This window comes from Hyla sarda, chromosome 1 (assembly GCF_029499605.1).
Source record: "Hyla sarda isolate aHylSar1 chromosome 1, aHylSar1.hap1, whole genome shotgun sequence".
Taxonomy (NCBI): Eukaryota; Metazoa; Chordata; class Amphibia; order Anura; family Hylidae; genus Hyla; species Hyla sarda.
This window is the reverse complement of record NC_079189.1, coordinates 601,700,707-601,721,440: the sequence shown is the minus strand read 5'-3', so window position 1 is coordinate 601,721,440 and position 20,734 is coordinate 601,700,707. Positions and strand designations below refer to the sequence as shown.

Here is a 20,734-nt window from a genome sequence, read left to right as displayed (position 1 = left end):
CTGCAGTCCTATTTTCATTATAAACACCTGCAGTCCTAGTTCAAAGATTTGTCGCTATTATCCCAGAATGACTGTCTTCCTTCCTGAACAAAAACCAGAACAGGCAAAGAATGAAGAGCGCTTCTCCAAATCAACATTTGTTACCACTTATAACAGTGAGCATCAACAGATTACGTCCTTCAGTCTGACCCTATATTGGGACCAGGTCTAACACAAGGGCAAAATGTTACATACAAAAGGGCCCTCACATCGAAGAACATTCTGGCCCCTAGCCTGCAACAGAGACACAATCCTAATAAGGATAATAGGAGTACCACTTTAGTTACGGGGGTTTACAAATATAGTAACTCCATATGCCTTTTCTGTCAACAATTATCAATAGTTTGGAAACTTATAAATATTCAGACACGTGAAGAGTTTGAAATAAAAACTTGTTGCCATTCGGATTCCGTGGTCTATGTTATAGAATGCATTTGCAAAATACAATACGTAGGCCGAACTACCGAGGAGTTGCACACAAGACTCAACAACCACTGGGCAAACGTCAGAAACAGCACGGTCTCGCTAAAAAACATTTTAGTGACGAGCACCTGCGAGTGCAGGATCCCATCAAGATCTATCTGATAGAATGAGGTTCCAGTACATACCCCAAATAGTTAAGATCAAACAACAAGGAAATGCACTGGCTATACAGGCTCGAGATGCTGCAGTTTGCCGCAAACTGGCAGTGAAAGGGTTAAGTCGGAAATAGGAGGAGTCGGCACTCGTGTCTCAGATGGTGCACGCAGACCAGAGATTAAATCAAACAATAAGAGCAAAGTCTCGGCACTCACAGGTATTCTTGCAAAATCTTGAAGTGTTTATTCACACAAATAGTATACAGGTGTACAGGACGCGTTTCGGCTTCATGCTGCTTTGTGGTTGATAACGACCTGAAGCCGAAACGCGTCCTGTACACCTGTATACTATTTGTGTGAATAAACACTTCAAGATTTTTCAAGATTACCCGTGAGTGCCGAGACTTCGTTCTTATTGTTTGAAAGGGTTAAGTCACGCTGCTCAGCAACACACCTTTACTCCTTTGTCCCAGTAAACCAGCAAATCCGCTGGTTTACCGTAACATGTTGCTGGTATGGGCAATATTCCCCAGCACACCAAAGAAGGATTTAAATAACACTGCTGAGCAGTGCTAGTCGAGATGCTGCAACCTAGTTAGCTGCAAACTGGCAGTGAAAGGGTTAAGTGGTGCTGCTCAGCAACACGCCTATACTCCTTTGTCCCAGTAAACCGGCAAATCCGCTAGTTTATTGTAACATGTTGCTGTTGTGAGTGCTATGCCCCAGCATAGGAAGGAAGGAGTTAAATAACACTGCTGAGCAGTGCTAGTTTACTGGGAGAAAGTTGGGTGTATACGTTATATAGCCATCTTTCATATAGACAGTGATACTTTTTGCTGGTTCAGCCCTCTTCTTGTGTAGCCCCACCTCTAGTGATGACTTTCTTCCATTTGGCCAGTGATTTGGTTGATTTTGCAAAAAAAATTTCCATTGTTTCAATTTTTCCCACTTCCACTTTTCCAGTGAACAACATTAGGCCCCTTTCACACTACAGGTATCATCCTGCTTTTTTACTGCTGTTATTTTACAAGAAGGGATGAAAAAAAAAAAACTGATGCAACAACTGGTAATAACGGATGATAACTGATGACCATCCTCCGTTATTTTTTATGTTTATTTTTTTCTTAAAAAACTTGATGTTGTTGATCAGTTATCATCCAGGATCCGTTATTACCAGTTACATCCGTTTTTTTTTTCCAGGTTTTTAACCCTTTTTTTTTGTAAAGCTGTACTGAGCATGCTCAGTACAAAAAACTGATGTTAAAAAACCTGACAATAACTGATAACGGATGTTTATTTTTTTTTGTTTTTTTTTGAACATCCGGTTCCCATAGACTTCAATGTTAAATTTTAACGTCCGGTTTTTCACCATTTTTTTTTTGCCGGACCAAAAATTAGTTCATGCGCCGGCAAAAATAACTGAAATTAGTAAAAAACGGACATGCCTGATGTAAAAGGATGTTCAAAAAATCCCATTTGACATGAATGAGATTTTTTGACGGACGTTGTCAGGACTTTTTGCCGGGAGTAATAACGGAGGTTTTTTTTTTTACAGGATGATACCTGTAGTGTGAAAGGGGCCTTAGCGATGTGCTCCCAACATAATAAACTAAGTCAGTAAGCTAGTTATGTAATAGCGCCATCTAGGTCATTCTGATGAATTACATCGGTATTAGGGAAAATAGAATACAGTGAGCCCTCAACTTACAATGGCCTCAATGTACAATAGTTTCAACATACAATGGTCTTTTCTGGACCATTGTAAGTTGAAACCAGACTCAACATACAATGTACAGACAGTCCAGGTCTGCAAAACATGTGTGTTAAACTTTTTTTAACCTTTTTTTTTTTGTACACTTTTAGTCCCCTTAGGGGACTTTTAGGAGGAATCATTAGATTCCTCATACAGATCACTATGGCTGTATAGAACCATAGTGATCTGTGTGCTCTGCGCTCGATTGATAAAGCCTGGTCCTGCCAGACTGTATCATTCAGAGAGCCGGAGCCGCCGCAGCAGGAGAGGTAAGCCCTCAGGCTACCTCAGTAGTGGATCGCTCCCCCGCGATCGCGCTGCGGGGGGGGGGGGCGATCCACCCCACTGGACCACCAGGGACTTAATACAGGCACCTTTAGACGCCGCTGTCAACTTTGACAGCGGCGATCTAAAGGGTTAATAGCTGTCGGCTATTAACGCCGGCCCCCAGCTACAAGAATCAGCTGGGGGCCGGGCGGTATGACGCGGGCTCTAGTCAGGAGCCCGCGTCATACCCGGTTAAGGGCCATTGGACGTGTATACACGTCCATGGTCCTTAAGAGGTTAAAGGGGTACTCCGGTAGAAAACTTTTTTTTTTAAGTCAACTGGTGTCAGAAAGTTAAACAGATTTGTAAATTACTTCTATTAAAAAATCTTAATCCTTCCAGTACTTATTAGCTGCTGAATACTACAGAGGAAATTCTTTTCCGTTTGAAACACAGAGCTCTCTGCTGACATCACGAGCACAGTGCTCTCTGCTGACATCTCTGTCCATTTTCGGAACTGTCCAGAGCAGCATATGTTTGCTATGGGGATTTTCTCCTACTCTGGACAGTTCTTAAAATGGACAGAGATGCCAGCAGAGAGCACTGTGCTCGTGATGTCAGCAGAGAGCTCTGTGTTCCAAAAAGAAAATATTTTCCTCTGTAGTACTCAGCAGCTAATAGGTACTGGAAGGATAAAGATTTTTTAAGAGAAGTAATTTACAAATCTGATAAATAAAATGTATGACACCTATAAACCAAGGTGTTAAATAAATGAACTGATAAATAAAATGTATGTTGGGGCTCAGGGTTTCGGACAAATAGGAAAGTGTATGGTATATAGAAATATATTTATTGAGGTGCTAAAAATGTAGATAATATAGTAGGATAATACCACTATCCTACTATACTATCTACATTTTTAGTACCGGGTTATTTTGGTGGTTTGATTGACAAGAGCCTCTCCAACTCTTTTTCTAATTTACAAATCTGTTTAACTTTCTGTCACCAGTTGATTTAAAAAAACAAAAAAAAATTAAAAAGTTTTCCACCAGAGTACCCCTTTAACCCCTTAAGGACCAGGCACGTATGAGTACGTCCCTGCGCCCTGGGTCTTAAGGACCAGGCATGTACTCATACGACCTGGCGAATTTCGCATCCCGCCGCGCGTTGCGAAACCGGACGCCTGCTGAAATCGTTCAGCAGGCGTCCGAGGCAAACGCCGAGGGGGGTCCCGGGACCCCCACATGTCGGCGATCGCGCGGGCGATCTGCGGTGATTCCGGTCATTCGGGTCAGTGGTGACCCGATGACCCGGAACTAGATGGTGATCGGCGGTGTACGATACACTAACAATCACCTGCCGTTGCTGGGGAGAGGTGACAATACTGTCACCTCCCCAGCAATGCTGCTATTGGCTGGCGAAGAAGCCATTTTCATGTTCAGAATGTGGAAAATGCTTTACAGTCAAATCAAGGCTGGTTGGTCATCTGAGAATTCACACAGGGGAGAGGCCATTTTCTTGTTCAGAATGCGTGAAATGTTTTAGTCATAAATCAATCCTTGTTAAACACAAAAGAATTCACACCAGGGAGAGGCCATTTTCTTGTTCAGAATGCGGGAAATCTTTTATTCAGAAATCAGTTCTTGTTGAACATCAAAGAATTCACACAGGGGAGAAGCCGTTTTCATGTTTAGAATGTGGAAAGTGTTTCACTATAAAATCAAGTCTTCTTGAACATCAAAAAACTCACACAGGGGAGAAGCCATTTTCTTGTTCAGAATGTGGGAAACTTTATAGCAGTAGATCAGCTATTCTTAGACATCAAAAAACTCACACAGGGGAAAAGCCATTTTCATGCCTAGAATGTGGGAAATGTTATATTTTCAAATCACAGCTTGATAGCCATGTGAGAACTCACACAGGAGAGAAGCCATTTTCTTGTTTAGAATGTGGGAAATCTTTCACTCAGAAATCAGTTCTTGTTGAACATCAAAGAATCCACACAGGGGAGAAGCCATTTTCCTGTTCAGAATGTGGAAAGTGTTTCACTATAAAATCAGGTCTTCTTGAAAATCAAAGAATCCACACAGGTGAGAAGCCATTTTCATGCACAGAATGTGGGAAATGTTTTATTCAGAGAATTCACACTGGGGAGAAGCCAATTTCGTGTCAAGAATGTGGGAAATATTTTACTTTTAAATCATATCTTGCTCACTATCAGAAAACTCACTCTTGAGTCATTGTCATCGTTCTCCTTTGCAGATTTGACAATATGCTCTCCCTGTTATGAATTCTACTATGTGCAAATTTAGTCCCTATTCAAGGACGAGAAGGACTGTTCAATATATAGCGAATAAGTAAAACCAATCCTTATACATTGACCTGTTTTCTGAAAATGTGAAAATAAAAAAATGATAAAAAAAAAAAAATCCTTATAGCACGTATCACACTCCGGACGTACTCCGCAGTCTCTAAGCTTTACTGGACATACCTACCTGAGAAAGGTACATTATTACTATGTATTACTTGTTTTGGGACTGCCCAAGGAACGGGGTTTTTGGTAGGGGTCTAGTCCTAGTTAAAAAAAAAAAGGTGTGGGAACTCACCTCAAGGGCTGGTCCTGTAGTACTCCTGCTAATGGGAACGGTGTTCCTGCTAGGGAAAAAGTGCAGGAACTCTGTTCCCATGCATTTCTGCAGGATTTCAGTCCTGATTTTGGGGACAAAGTTAGTTTACTTGTGGGAGAAGTCTCCCCTTACCCCGTATTTCTGCCTTCTAAATATCCATCCTCTCAATCTAAGTAACAGTGGTGGACATAGACGAGAGGGGGCCCAATATTAACCTCTTAAGGACCCATGACGTATGTGTACGTCATGAGTCCCGGTCCTGCGATATCACACGGTGACCCCGCATCATATCGCGGCGGGCCCGGCGTCAAAGTGAATAAAAAGTGATCAAAAAGTCTGATCAGAACAAAAATGGTACCGCTAAAAACTTCAGATGACGGCGCAAAAAATGAGTCCTCAAAGCGCCCTGAACACAGAAAAATAAAAAAGTTATAGGGGTCAAAAAATTACCATTTTAAACGTATAAATTTTCCTGCATGTATTCATGATTTTTTTCGGAAGTGATACAAATTCAAACCTATATAAGTAGGGTATCATTTTAACCGTATGGACCTACAGAATAAAGATAAGGTGTCATTTTTGACAAAAAATTTACTGCGTAAAAACAGAAGCCCCCAAAACTTACAAAATAGTGTTTTTTCACAAATTTTGTCGCACATTGATTTTTTTTCCCGTTTCACCGTAGATTTTTGGGTAAAATGACTAATGTCATTACAAAGTAGAATTAGTGACGCAAAAATTAAGCCATTATATATAATTTTAGGTGAAAATTTTTAAGAGTTATGATTTTTTAAAGTTAAGGAGGAAAAATTGAAAATGAAAAAACGGAAAAAGCCCGGGTCCTTAAGGGGTTAATAAAGGGGTACTCCACCCAGAGACATATTCTCCCATATTCAAAGGATAAGGGATAAGATGTCTGATTGCTGGGGTCCTGCCACTGAGAACCCCCGGGATCTCTACGCCACACATCCTCGTGACGTCACACAATGCCCCCTCCATTCATGTCTATAGGAGGGGGCATGTCTGTAGAATGTTGTGTCACGCGATACCCACTCCATTCATGTCTATAGGAGGGGGCATGTCTGTAGAATGTGGTGTCACGCGATACCCACTCCATTCATGTCTATAGGATGTGACTTCACATCTCTGCTCATGGAAACTACTATTTAGAATGTCGGGTGCGGCACGGTTGCTGCATGGAGATGGCGGGCTACCCCGCCTATGGGTTTTCTACAGGGTGGGCCATTTATATGGATACACTTTAGTAAAATGGGAATGGTTGGTGATATTAACTTCCTGTTTGTGGCACATTAGTATATGTGAGGGGGGAAACTTTTCAAGATGGGTGGTGACCATGGCGGCCATTTTGAAGTCGGCCATTTTGAATCCAACTTTTGTTTTTTCAATAGGAAGAGGGTCATGTGACACATCAAACTTATTGGGAGTTTCACAAGAAAAGCAATGATGTGCTTGGTTTTAATGTAACTTTATTCTTTCATGAGTTATTTACAAGTTTTTGACCACTTATAAAATGTGTTCAATGTGCTGCCCATTGTGTTGGATTGTCAATGCAACCCTCTTCTCCCACTCTTCACACACTGATAGCAACACCGCAGGAGAAATGCTAGCACAGGCTTCCAGTATCCGTATACACTGCTATATACTACTATATACACCGCAGGAGAAATGCTAGCACAGGCTTCCAGTATCCGTATACACTGCTATATACTACTATATACACCGCAGGAGAAATGCTAGCACAGGCTTCCAGTATCCGTATACACTGCTATATACTACTATATACACCGCAGGAGAAATGCTAGCACAGGCTTCCAGTATCCGTATACACTGCTATATACTACTATATACACCGCAGGAGAAATGCTAGCACAGGCTTCCAGTATCCGTATACACTGCTATATACTACTATATACACCGCAGGAGAAATGCTAGCACAGGCTTCCAGTATCCGTATACACTGCTATATACTACTATATACACCGCAGGAGAAATGCTAGCACAGGCTTCCAGTATCCATAGTTTCAGGTGCTTCACATCTCGTATCTACACAGCATAGACAATTGCCTTCAGATGACCCCAAAGATAAAAGTCTAAGGGGGTCAGATCGGGAGACCTTGGGGGCCATTCAACTGGCCCACGATGACCAATCCACTTTCCAGGAAACTGTTCATCTAGGAATGCTCGGACCTGACACCCATAATGTGGTGGTGCACCATCCGAGGTCCGAGCATTCCTAGATGAACAGTTTCCCGGAAAGTGGATCGGTAGTCGTGGGCCAGTTGAATGGCCCCCAAGGTCTCCCGATCTGACCCCCTTAGACTTTTATCTTTGGGGTCATCTGAAGGCAATTGTCTATGCTGTGAAGATACGAGATGTGCAGCACCTGAAACTACGGATACTGGAAGCCTGTGCTAGCATTTCTCCTGCGGTGTATATAGTAGTATATAGCAGTGTATACGGATACTGGAAGCCTGTGCTAGCATTTCTCCTGCGGTGTATATAGTAGTATATAGCAGTGTATACGGATACTGGAAGCCTGTGCTAGCATTTCTCCTGCGGTGTATATAGTAGTATATAGCAGTGTATACGGATACTGGAAGCCTGTGTTAGCATTTCTCCTGCGGTGTATATAGTAGTATATAGCAGTATATAGAGAAGAGGGTTGCATTGACAATCCAACACAATGGGCAGCACATTGAACACATTTTATAAGTGGTCAGAAACTTGTAAATAACTCATGAAAGAATAAAGTTACGTTTTAACCAAGCACATCATTGCTTTTCTTGTGAAATTCCCAATAAGTTTGATGCGCCACATGACCCTCTACCTATTGAAAAAACAAAAGTTGGATTAAAAATGTCCGACTTCAAAATGGCCGCCATGGTCACCACCTATCTTGAAAAGTCCCCCCCCCCCCCCACATATACTAATGTGCCACAAACAGGAAGTTAATATCACCAACCATTCCCATTTTATTAAGGTGTATCCATATAAATGGCCCACCCTGTATTATGGCATCTGATCCCCCCCCCCCCCCCCCAGGACAGAACAGTCGGGTGTTCCTCTTTGCTTTTTACCACCCATCGGTCAGAATCCCCCACTATGAATTTGCTGACAATGCAGTTCCCTGGAGAGAGGAGTTCTGCACAGTTTTTTACCAATAGCAATAAGGAATGGGACAAACAAGGATGGGACCCTCTTTAAGGGATTACACTTCTCCTGCATATTCTGGTTTAATACTTTTAGTTTTTTTTCAACTGTAAATTTTTATTTAGTTTTACATAAGAACAATATAAACAGGTGTGTCCAAGTGAAGATCAAAGCCCAGAGCAAAAGGAAAAACAAAGCAATAAAAATACTCGAGAACTAATACACAGTCAGATCAAGATCATGGCAAAATGAAAACACATAGAAAATCATATTAGTTCCAAAGAAGAGCAACATAGTGAGGGTATGGGGAGGGAGGAAGAGGGGGCATAGACAATCAACACCGGGGAAAGGCCACAAACCAAAGACACTACAGGAGGGAGAAATAAAAGAGAGAAAGAAAAGGAAGAAGGTCCAGAAAAAGTATGAGTCAGGGAGGTCGCCTATCCGAGAACTTGTCCCACAGCTCCGATATTGAAAGAAATTGCGGAATGGAGTTATTCAGGGAAGCGGTAATGGACTCTAAGGAGCGAATTTCCCTTATCCTAGATATGAGCTCATCCTCAGATGGGGGGGGGGGGGGAGGTATGTTTCCAGTGCGTAGCAATCAGGGTCTTGGCTGCTAAAACAACTTGCAAGAACAACTTGAACGGACGTTTGGCCAAGGGCCGGTACGACAGGTGTAGCAGATAGACCAGGGGATCCAAGGTCACTCCAACCCCCAGAATCTCTTGAATCGCACCATTCCCCAAAACTGTATAATCAATGGGCATGACCAAAATATATGATATGTATCACCTAACCCCACCCAGCATCTCCAACATTGAGGCGGAATATCAGGGTTTAATCTATTGAGCAAGACCGGAGTGTGATACCAGCCCATGAGCATCTTGTTCTGTTTCTCTTTGTAAGCCGTGCAAATGGAGGCCTTAGAGGCCCTATCCTATATCACCTGCCACTGGGGCAATGAAATGGTAGTGTGAAGGACTTCCTCCCAACGCCCCATATAGCGATGAGAAGGGGAGGCACCTTCCAGGGGAGAGAGCAAAAGGGAATAAATGCTCGAGAGGAGTCCCTTCCTCTGGGGCCCACTCCTACACAACCGCTCGAAGCTCGTGGGGAGCGACACAATCAGAGTACCCCATTGCGAAGACAGGTAGTGCCTCAGTTGTATATAGTGGGTCAATTCAGAAGCAGGGAGATCCGAGCGAGATTTCAAATCTTCAAAAGGTAGGAGGGTGCGGGTGACAAAATAGACCCAAAATAGACCCCTCGAACCCCATTCCCTCACCATACGAGAAGTGCTACCAGGGAGAAAGGCCGCGTGGTACAGGAAGGATTGCATCGGAGAGAAGCTTAAAGCGTTTAGCGCAATAAGTCCAAACATACCGGGTAAAGGACATAGGGCCCAAAAGAGGATGAGTAGGAGGGAGAAGAGGGAAAGACCATAAGAATGTATTAGGGTGTACCAGTGCCAGACAGAGTTTTTCAAGCTCCATCCACTTACTATATGCCCAGTGAGTAGACCAGTTGGCGCAGGTGGGCCGCCCAATAATAATTCAGGACGTCTGGCACCCCGAGACCCCCCATAGACCGACTAGCCATCATCACAGACCTAGGGAGTCTGTGCCTTCTAGCATCCCAAATAAACCGAAAAATAGCAGATTGCAAGGATCGCAGCGTCGCCAAGGGCACCCGCACCGGTAACGTTTAAAAAAAATAGAGCAGTTAAGGGAGTATAGTCATCTTGACCGCAGCAATTCGCCCGAAAAAGGAGATATATTGGGACCTCCAATTTTCCATTAGGGACTGTAGCTCTCGGAACAATGAGGGAAAATTGACAGAGTAAAGAGAAGGATAACTTGGAGAGAGACAGACCCCCAAATATTTCAGAGCAGAAGGAGACCAGCGAAAAGAGTAGCTAGAGCGCAGTTGCGATACCAGAGCGGGTGGAAGGTTGATAGGCATAGCCTCTGACTTGGAGAGGTTAACTTTGTAGCCCGAAACCCGCCCATAGTCATGTAAAAGTTTGTATAAGTTAGGCAAGGACAGAAGAGGGTTAGTGAGCGTAAGCAAGACATCATCTGCAAAAAGACATATTTTAAAGGACTTCTCATGGAGGGTAACTCCCGAGATGTCCGCGCTCCCCCGGATCAAGGCAGCCAGTGGCTCAATACACAAGGCAAAGATCAAGGGAGAGAGCGGACAACCCTGTCTAGTGCTGTTATAGAGAGTGAAGGATGAGGAAGAGGCAGACGGGAGCTTAAGAGAAGCACTAGGAGAGGAGTAGAGACCTCTCAGCGCAGTGAAAAAGTTACCTGTGATTCCAAACCTCTGTAAGGTAGCAAACATAAAGGGCCAGCTCAACTAATCAAAAGCCTTTTCGGCATCTAAACTAAGAATCAAGGCCTGGCCAGATCTCTTGTTGATTAGATCAATGAGATCGACTACTAGTCTTGTGTTATCACCCCCCTGATAACATGGGATAAAACCAACCTGGTCCTTGTGAATAAGGGTGGGGAGAAAACTACAGAGTCGGACTGCTAAAACCTTTGAGAACAATTTCAGGTCCGAGTTTAGCAGGGCCATAGGCCTGAAGCGAGAACAGTCATGAGGATCCGTATTAGGTTTGGCAATCAAGGTAATTAAGGAGTGGAGAAAAGATTGCGGAATCCCCTCCCCGTTCAGGAAGCTGTTAAACAAAGGGACTAGTTTAGGAAGAAGAAGTGCGGAGTAGGTTGTATAATATAAATAAGTAAACCTGTCAGGACCTGTCGGAAGGGACTTAAGGACCTCAGAAATCTCCTCAAGTGTGATGGGCGCATTCAGGGACTCCCTGTCAGCGGCAGAGAGGACCGGAAGGCTACACTGGGAAAGAAAGGAGTCTAAAGCAGCAGTTCGCTCACCCGGGTCCGAGGGGAGTTGCAAGGGAAGAGAGTAAAGTTTAGAGTAGTAGTTGTGAAGAAGGCGAGAGATAGAGTCTGGATGATACAAGAGAGTACCAGTGGAGTCCCTCAAAGCAGAAGGTGCCTGAGCTGCCGCACGGTCCCTCAAGCACCTAGCCAGCATCGTGTGTGCCTTATTGCCTTTTTCATAAAACCGCTGCTTAGCATAAAGCAACTGACGTTCCACTTTTTGAAGTGCCAAGTCCCCCAATTGTGACCATGCAGCAACCAGGCGTCTCAAAACCGTGAGGGAGGGGGTAGTGAGTAGGAGAGCTTCCAAAGCAGCAATTTGCGCTTTAAGTTCCCGGGAGCGAAGCAGGGCATTATGTTTTAGTCTAGAGCCCAAGGCAATACAATGACCTCTGACCACAGCTTTGGGAGCCTCCCACAGGATAGCCGGGGAGGATACAGAGCCCTCGTTGTCAGCAAAGTACTCATTAATGCTGTTCAGAATCGAGTCCCGGGAAGAAGGGGTTTTGAGCAAGGTATCATTAAGCCGCCAGTGACAGCAACGAGGGGAGGAGGAAGACAGAGAGAAGGAAACAAGGACAGGGCTATGATCGGACCAAGAGATAGGTTCCATAGAAGCAGCAGAGAGCATACGCACCAAGGGGAGGTTCCCAAAAAAATAATTAATTGGCGTATGGAGCTGGTGGGGGTGAGAATAAAAGGAAAATGAGCGATCGGACCGGTGGTTGATACGCCACAGGTCGTATAGCGCAGCCGATCGGACCAACTGCCGAAAAAGGGTAGAGAGCCGTATCTGGGAGGGGGAGGTTGAGAGCCCCTCAGGGAGTGTCGGTCGGCCGACGGAGAAAAAACTAAATTAAAGTCCCCTCCCAGCAGCCAGGCTGAGGGCGGGTAGGCATGTAAGCGTTGTAGTACCCAACAAAGGAAGGGGATCTGCGCAGAGTTAGGGGCGTAGACGTTACAGAGAAGTAAAGGGCTGCCCCCGAGGGAACCATGTATAATGAGAAACCTCCCTGTCTGGTCAGTATAAGAGGAGGAGACTTGCAGGGAACAGTGTCGGGATACTAATATAGCCACCCCAGCTACTTTCCTATCAGTGGAAGCTAGAAATGTCTGCGGATAGAGATGATTTAAGAACTGGAAGGTACCCAACCTGTCAGTGCGTCTCCTGAAGAAAGACTATATCAGCCTTGAGGGCCAGCAGCTCCCTCTGTAGCAGATGCCGCTTAGTAGGGGAGTTAAGACCCTTCACATTCAGAGACGCACTTAGCCATGTGGGAACTGGAAAATGTGGACAAGACTCAGACCATAAGGAGGGAAACAGCGGGGCCCACCAGATTCCATATAGCTCCACAATGTAGGACCGGACCTAAGAAAAAAGAGAGAAAGAAGAGAAGGAGACAAATAGTCCAGGAGACACACTGAACACGGAACAAGAGAAACACATGAAGGGGAGACAGACAGGCACACAGGGATAAAACACGTAAGGAAAACATAAGCACAATAAATGAAAATAACGAATGAACCACTGGCTCTAGAGCCAGAGATGAGACCTTAGAGAAACCAAACAGTAGCATCATGAAACAACACAATAACGCTTCATGGTTTGTCATGGCCTCGAAGGGGTTAATGGAAGAACACATCAGAGGGAATGCCAAGAAGAGACTAGGAATCCCACCCAGAGGCCAGGCCAAACCACTGCTCCACAAGTGTACCCACAAGAGGCACCACAGAATCAGAAAACATAAGGAGCGACCCTTAAGGGCAAAATCAAAGACAATTAGTCAACTCTAAAAGCAGCGGAGTCCTCAGCAAAGTAGACGAAGCTCAATGCCAGAAACTCCAGAGAAAATGCATAAGGCAAAATCAGGGAGGTCGGGACCGGGAGCCAGCAGCAACCGGGGTGCGCCGACCCCGGCCATCTCCAGGACGCCCCCCTCCAACAGGTTGCCAGAGCACAGGCAGGGGAGGAGGGGGAGTCAGGGCCCAATCCGGAAGCTTCGGAACCTGAAGATCCAATGAGGCACAGAATTCAGGGATGTCCGCATGAGAATGTAGTACAGCAGAGCGTCCATCTCGACATGCTTGTAAAGCAAATGGGAATGACCATCGATATGGTATTTGCGCAGAACGCAAGGCAGACAGGAGGGGTTGTAGCATCTTCCTCTTCCGGAGAGTAATCCAGGACAAGTCCTGGAACAGCTGGATAGGGGCCCTATGGAAATCAAAATTCCGGAGAGAGCGGGACTTCGACATGATCCGCTCCTTTAGTTGAAAATCAGTAACGCAGCAGATGACGTCACGGGGAGGACCATTGGTGGGTCTAGGGCAGAGCGCCCGATGGGCACAGTCCAATTTGATCCTATGAGAGGGTGGCTCACCCAAGATCATGTTAAAGATGGCTTCCAGAGTGGCGTAGAGATCCTCATCTCGGGTTGCCTCTGGGAGGCCCCTGACTCTAATGTTATTACGCCTGCCCCTTTTGTCCAAGTCCTCCACATGTGAGTGCAAGTCCCCCAGAAAGTCAGATTGAGCAGATACTGTGGCGTGCAGTTCCGCTATGTAGGATCTGGTAGAGTCATGCGCACTTTCCAGGTCATCAACCCTATCCGAGACATGTTGAAGGTCCTTACGCATGTCCGCTATCTCCGCTCTGCAGGCATCTCTCACCTCCGCAACAAGAGCTTTAAAGTCCTCCTTTGTGGGCATTTGAGAGAATAAAGAGAGGTCAGGTGTGGCTGGTATGGGAGCCGGGGCCCCTGAGCACATAAGGGCCGAATCCAAACCCACTTCCCATGGCGAGAGGGCAGGCGGAGAGGGTGCCACCACAGGCCTGAGGGTGGATGAAGGGACCGGAGGGGTCACCCCCCTGGGACTGTCTGCTGTGTTCTTGGAAGCAGCCATATTGCTTTGAGGGTTAGGTAGAGCCCCGCAGGGAGAAAAGGCACAGGAGGCAGCAGGGGCAACAGAGAGAAGCTGAGCAGGGCCCCCAGGTGGAGAGGAGACAGGTGTGGACTCCTGGGAGGGCAGTGGTGGGACCACAGGGGGGAGAGCGTCAGGGGAGCCCGCAGGATACAATGTGGGTGTGGCCCCAGTGGAAGTATCTGTCCCTGAGGGCACTTGAAAGTCCAGGGGAGGAGGGGGTTAATGGAGCCGCAGAGGGCACAATGGAGTCCCAGGAGGGCGATGTAGGCACCGCTGGGGAGCAGGTCACAGGGCAGGGGAGACACTTACTGCCTTAGGAGCGCTGAGGTCTGCTGGCGAGGACTCTGACATGGCAGCACACTGAGCAGCCTCCAGCACGGCAGCCACACAGGAACCAGAAGAGGGCAGGTGCACCCGTTGCGCCGGGATCCAGTGTGAAGCAGCTCCGGCGTGCAGCGCACGGCCTGGGGTTGCAGAGGTCTCCTTGGAGAAGCTGCAGTCTTTGATGCAGGTCCCACGGAGCGGGAATGGAGCGCGTGCTCCGGGCCCGGCGAGGCTGGCGGGGTGGATGGAGGTGAGGCTGGAGCTGACGAGGGCAACAGGAAGCGGGTGATGGCTCCCGGAGGCAGGTGAGAGCCAGTACAGGTGGAGGAGGATCTCTTGCGGCGGCGGGTGCCCCTCGGCATGGGGTAACAGAGTTGTGGCAGCTTATGTAGCAGATTAATGGCCTCTGGGTACGGGAGCTCTCCTCTCAGGTGGCCATCTCAGTCTGCGGCAAGCCACGCCCCCCTTGTTTAATACTTTTGTAATAGAAAATAGGATAACAAATATACAACATATAAATTTAGATGATATCATCTAAGTTTCATGATCATCTTGTGGACAGGCAGTAAACCATTTCACTGCTTTGGGCTCCACACAGGGGTCGTTTCCACAGGGCTTGTTTCCTGTTTGAACTGCAGGGAGGGGGGTGTGTTGCTCTCAAGCCAATTAGTGTCACTCAAACATGACACATCACTGAAGCTTTCAGTTCTCTGAGCTGAGGAGAAGGGAGTGTGAAGTGTTGTCTACAGTAGATTCTAGTCATCAGTGTGATAAGATCTCCTGGACTTCCTACCTGGGGAGAAAAATGGTACGCACTCAGCAAAGATTACAATTCACATTGGAAAGTTCAATAACCTTTATCGTCATATTTTCTTACTAATGACAGTAACGCTTTAAAAGGGGTACTCCCCTGGAAAACCATTTTTTCTAAATCAACTGGTGCCAGAAAGTTAAACAGATTTGTAAAGTACTTTTATTTAAAAATCTTAATCCTTGCAGTACTTATCAGCTGCTGTATGTTCCACATGAAGTTCTTTTCTTTTTGAATGTCTTTTCTGTCTGACCACAGTTCTCTCTTTGCTGAGTAGGAGCAAATTCCCATAGAAAACCTATCCTGCTCTGGACAGTTCCTGAAATGGACAGAGGTGTCAGCAGAGAGCAATGTGGTCAGACAGAAAGGAAATTCAAAAACAAAAGAACTTCCTGTGGATCATACAGCAGCTAATAAATAATGGAAGGATTAATATTTTTAAATAGAGTAATAGTAATGTACAAATCTGTTTAACTTTCTGGCACCAGTTGATTTAGAAAAAAAAAATGTTTTCCAGTGGAATTCTGCTGAATACTGACCTGTAGGTGGCGCACTTGCATAAGCTGATTAGATTCATACTAGTGTGACCAATGTTGGTTTCCAACATGTGTGATCATGGGCTTCTTGTTCACCCTCAGTATATGCCTTATCACAGTGTTTCCCAACCCGGGTGTCTCAAGCTGTTGCGAAACTACAACTCCCAGGATGCCCAGACAGCTGAAGGCTGTCCGGGCATGCTGGGAATTGTAGTTTTGCAACAGCTGGAGGCACCCTGGTTGGGAAACACAGCCTTACAGTATCCCCACCACACCTACCTAACACGGTACACTACTCACATAGCTAGAAGTCCCGGAGCAGCAGTGTGCACCGAACAAAACTCTGCACAATAGTAAAATCATAAATCTTTATAAAGTACACAAAGGGGGAGATTCCCAAAGAATTTTGCACAAAGAGATTTGTGCCGCAGTTTACACTGTTCACGTCAGTTTTGTAAAAGTGGGCGTGTCCATGTATATTGTCTGCTTTACATGATATTTTGAAAGGGGTGAGAGTCCAGTTTACATCAAAAATTTCACACCACCTTTTTGATAATGTAGAAATCACAGAAATGGTTGTAGTTTTATTGTTTTTTGTTTTCTTCTCATTTTAGATACGTGAATGCGGAGGACTACGTCAGATTCGGCGGTTTGTGATGATGAACAGCGTTATTTTAAATGTCACTAAAAGGGTTAACGAGGGCTGTGGGGGAGTGTTTTTTTTTTTTTTTATAATTTTTTTTCAATGTGTCGTGTTTTTATAATTGAATTTTCAGGCTTAGTAGTGGAAGGTGTCTTGTACTGTAGACAAAATCCATTACTAAGCCAGGGCTCAGTGTTAGCCACAAAATCAGCTAACGCTAACCCAAAATTATTGCTCCCCGGTACCCACCGCCACAGGGGTGCCGGGAAGAGCCGGTACCAACTGGACCAGAGCGTCAAAAATGGCGCTCCTGGGCCTAGGTGGTAACAGGCTGGTGTTATTTAGGCTGGGGAGAGCTAGTAACAATGGTCCTCGCCCACCCTTGTAATGTTAGGCTGTTGCTGCTTGGTTGGTATCTGGCTAATAATGAAAAAATGGGGAACCACACACGTTTTATTTTTTTAAATAATAATAAAATAAAAAAAAAAATCAACCAGATACCAACCAAGCAGCAACAACCTGAGGTTACAAGGGTGGGCGAGGACCATTTTTACTGGCTCTCCCAAGCCTAAATAATGCCAGCCTGTTACTGCCTAGGCCCAGGAGCGCCATTTTTGATGCTCCAGGCCTGTTGGTACCGGCTCTTCCAGGCACCCCTGTGGCGGTGGGTACCGGGGTAATAATAGAAGGTTAGCGTTAGCTGATTTTGGGGCTAACGCTAAGCCCTGGCATAGTAATTTATTTAATTGAATCTATAAAACTGCTTCCACTACATTGAAAAAAAATTTTTATTAAAAAACAAAACAAAACAAACACTCCCCCACAGCCCTCATTAACCCTTTTATTGAAATAAAAAAAAAAACGCTGGTCATCGTTGCAATCCACCGAATCTGGTGTAGTCCTCTGCATTCACGTATCTAAAATGAGAAGAAAATAAAATAAAGGTTAGTATATTTTTGGCGCTCTCCCTTGCTAAACTACAACTCCCATCATGGGGGGCTGTAGTTAAACAACAGTTGGAGTCTCCCTGTATGGGAACACACTGGCAGAAAGGCTCTATTCTCATTATGCAAAACGCATAATGAGAACATAGTCAGGTCTGGACTGTGTAGCTCTGTCCCCTAATGACGTCATCACTAGGGGGCGGAGCAGTAAAGGTCGCAAGAGTGAGCCCCCCTTTCGATCTGCCCCTCAACCCCTGGACTATAACTCCTATAATGGGCAGAGTATGCCCCATGATGGGAGTAGTAGTCCAAGAGCAGAGGGACAGATAGAAAGGGGTTCTCACTCCTGAGACCCCCTGCGACCTTTGCTGCTCAGCCTCCTAGTGTTGATGTCATCAGGGGGCGGAGCTACACAGTCCAGGCCTGACTCTGTTCTCACTATGCGTTTTGCATAATGGATCACAGCAGGTCCTTCTCTGCTGGGATCCGCATTTATTAACTTTACAAGCCGGCGGCACATGCGGCTCCACTGCACTGCCCGACGGCTCCAGGCTAATGTATACATTTTTTATCGGCGTATAAAACGCACCCTCATTTTTACAGAAAAATTTGAGGAAAAATAATTTCTGTAAAATAAATTACTTGGAAGCTCTGAACTATATGCCTCATCATCCCCCCAATTTTGATTCTCCCTGCTCCTCAGTTTCCCCCCCCCCTCTTCCCCGTGCCACATCATTCCTCCCCTTTCATCAGCAAGTGCCATCCCTCATCACTGCGGGACTACAACTACTCCCATCATGGACAAACTCTGCCCATGATGGGGGTTATAGTCCAGGGGCTGAGGTGCAGATCGCACTGGGTCATTCTCCAGAGATCCGCTGTGATCCGCATTTACTAACTGTAAAAGCCGGCGGCACATGCAGCTCCACTGCGCTGCCGCCGGCTACTGTATAAAGCTTTCACATTTCATTATCGCCGCTGCCGGGAGACAGGAGCTCTGAATGGTGAATTGCTTTTCACCAATCAGAGCTCCAGTCTCCCGGGCGGGGATGATGAAATGTGATACAGTATACAGGAGCTGGTGGGCAGTGCAGTGTAGCCGCATGTGCCACCGGCTTTTACAGTTAGTAAATGCGGATCACAGCGGGTCTCTGGAGAATGACCTGCTGCGATCTGCACCTCAGCCCCTGGACTATAACTCCCATCATGGGCAGAGTCTGTCCATGATGGGAGTAGTAGTCCTAACTGTCCAAAAATAGTTAATAAAATTCTCGAATGCTTTAGAACACTCTGGTACGTGTCCTCCGAGGTGATGTATATTTGCGCAAGAAAAGTGCATTTGCGCATTTTTATGTGTTTATAAAAAATAGCAGTTAATAAATTTGATTCTACAGTATGGTGTGTGGCGGTTTTATATACAGAGGGTACGGTGTTGCTGTTTTATATACAGAGGGTACAGTGTGTGGCGGTTTTATACACAGAGGATACGGTGTGTGGCGGTTTTATATTCAGAGGTTACGGTGTGTGGCGGTTTTATATACTGAGGGTATGGTGTGTGGCGGTTTTATATACAGAGGGTACGGTGTGTGGCGGTTTTATATACAGAGGGTACGGTGTGTGGCGGTTTTATACACAGAGGGTACGGTGTGTGGCGGTTTTATATATAGAGGGTATGGTGTGTTGCGGTTTTATATACAGAGGGTACGGTGTGTGGCGGTTTTATACACAGAGGATACGGTGTGTGGCGGTTTTATATTCAGAGGTAACGGTGTGTGGCGGTTTTATAAACAGAGGGTACGGTGTGTGGCGGTTTTATATACAGAGGGTACAGTGTGTGGCGGTTTTATATACAGAGGGTACGGTGTGTGGCGGTTTTATATACAGAGGATACAGTGTGTGGCGGTTTTATACACAGAGGATACGGTGTGTGGCGGTTTTATATTCAGAGGTTACGGTGTGTGGCGGTTTTATATACAGAGGATACGGTGGGTTTTATATGCAGAGGTTACCGTGTATAGCGGTTTTTTATACAGAGGGTATGGTGTGTGGCGGTTTTATATACAGAGGGTACGGTGTGTGGCGGTTTTATATACAGAGGGTATGGTGTGTGGCAGTTTTATATACAGAGGGTACGGTGTGTGGCGGTATTATATTCAGAGGGTACAGTGTGTAGTAGTATCATATTCAGAGGGTACGGTGTGTGCCAGTATTATATTCAAAGGGTACAGTGTTTGGCAGTATTATAATAATTATTGTTTTCATATAGAGGATTAGAATCCGCTGACATAGTGAGGAACTATCTGGGCATCAAGTTCTGCTGAGTGAACATTTAGCTGGAACAAGTCCTGGTGGTATGTACCATCTGAAAAGACTATAGAGAAGACGTCACCTGTAGTCACTGATATCATTGTGTATTCTCCTCACTATAGAGAAGACGTCACCTGTAATCACTGATATCATTGTGTATTCTCCTCACTATAGAGAAGACGTCACCTGTAATCACTGATATCATTGTGTATTCTCCTCACTATAGAGAAGACGTCACCTGTAATCACTGATATCATTGTGTATTCTCCTCATTATAGAGGAGACGTCACCTGTAGTCACTGATATCATTGTGTATTCTCCTCACTATAGAGGAGACGTCACCTGTAGTCACTGATATCATTGTGTATTCTCCTCACTATAGAGAAGACGTCATCTGTAGTCACTGATATCATTGTACATTCTCCTCACTATAGAGAAGACTTCACCTGTAATCACTGATATCATTGTGTATTCTCCTCACTATAGAGAAGACGTCACCTGTAGTCACTGATATCATTGTGTATTCTCCTCACTATAGAGAAGACGTCACCTGTAGTCACTGATATCATTGTATATTCTCCTCACTATAGAGAAGACGTCACCTGTAGTCACTGATATCATTGTGTATTCTCCTCACTATAGAGAAGACGTCACCTGTAGTCACTGATATCATTGTGTATTCTCCTCACTATAGAGAAGACGTCACCTGTAGTCAGTGATATCATTGTGTATTCTCCTCACTATAGAGAAGACGTCACCTGTAATCACTGATATCATTGTGTATTCTCCTCACTATAGAGAAGACGTCACCTGTAGTCAGTGATATCATTGTGTATTCTCCTCACTATAGAGAAGACGTCACCTGTAGTCACTGATATCTGTTACGCCTAGCGCTCC

General features: G+C 45.4%; 1 protein-coding gene across 1 annotated transcript in view; it reads left to right on the top strand.

The window, feature by feature from the left end:
- Positions 1-4,066: 4,066 nt before the first annotated feature.
- Positions 4,067-20,734, top strand: part of LOC130294092 (zinc finger protein 84-like) — a gene marked incomplete at its 5' end in the record, with an annotated part of 41,809 nt that continues 25,141 nt past the window's right edge. Inside the window, one exon of the mRNA XM_056543559.1 lies at positions 4,067-4,756. Within this exon, the coding sequence (XP_056399534.1) occupies positions 4,067-4,756 (690 nt within the window). The remainder of the gene's footprint in view (positions 4,757-20,734) is intronic.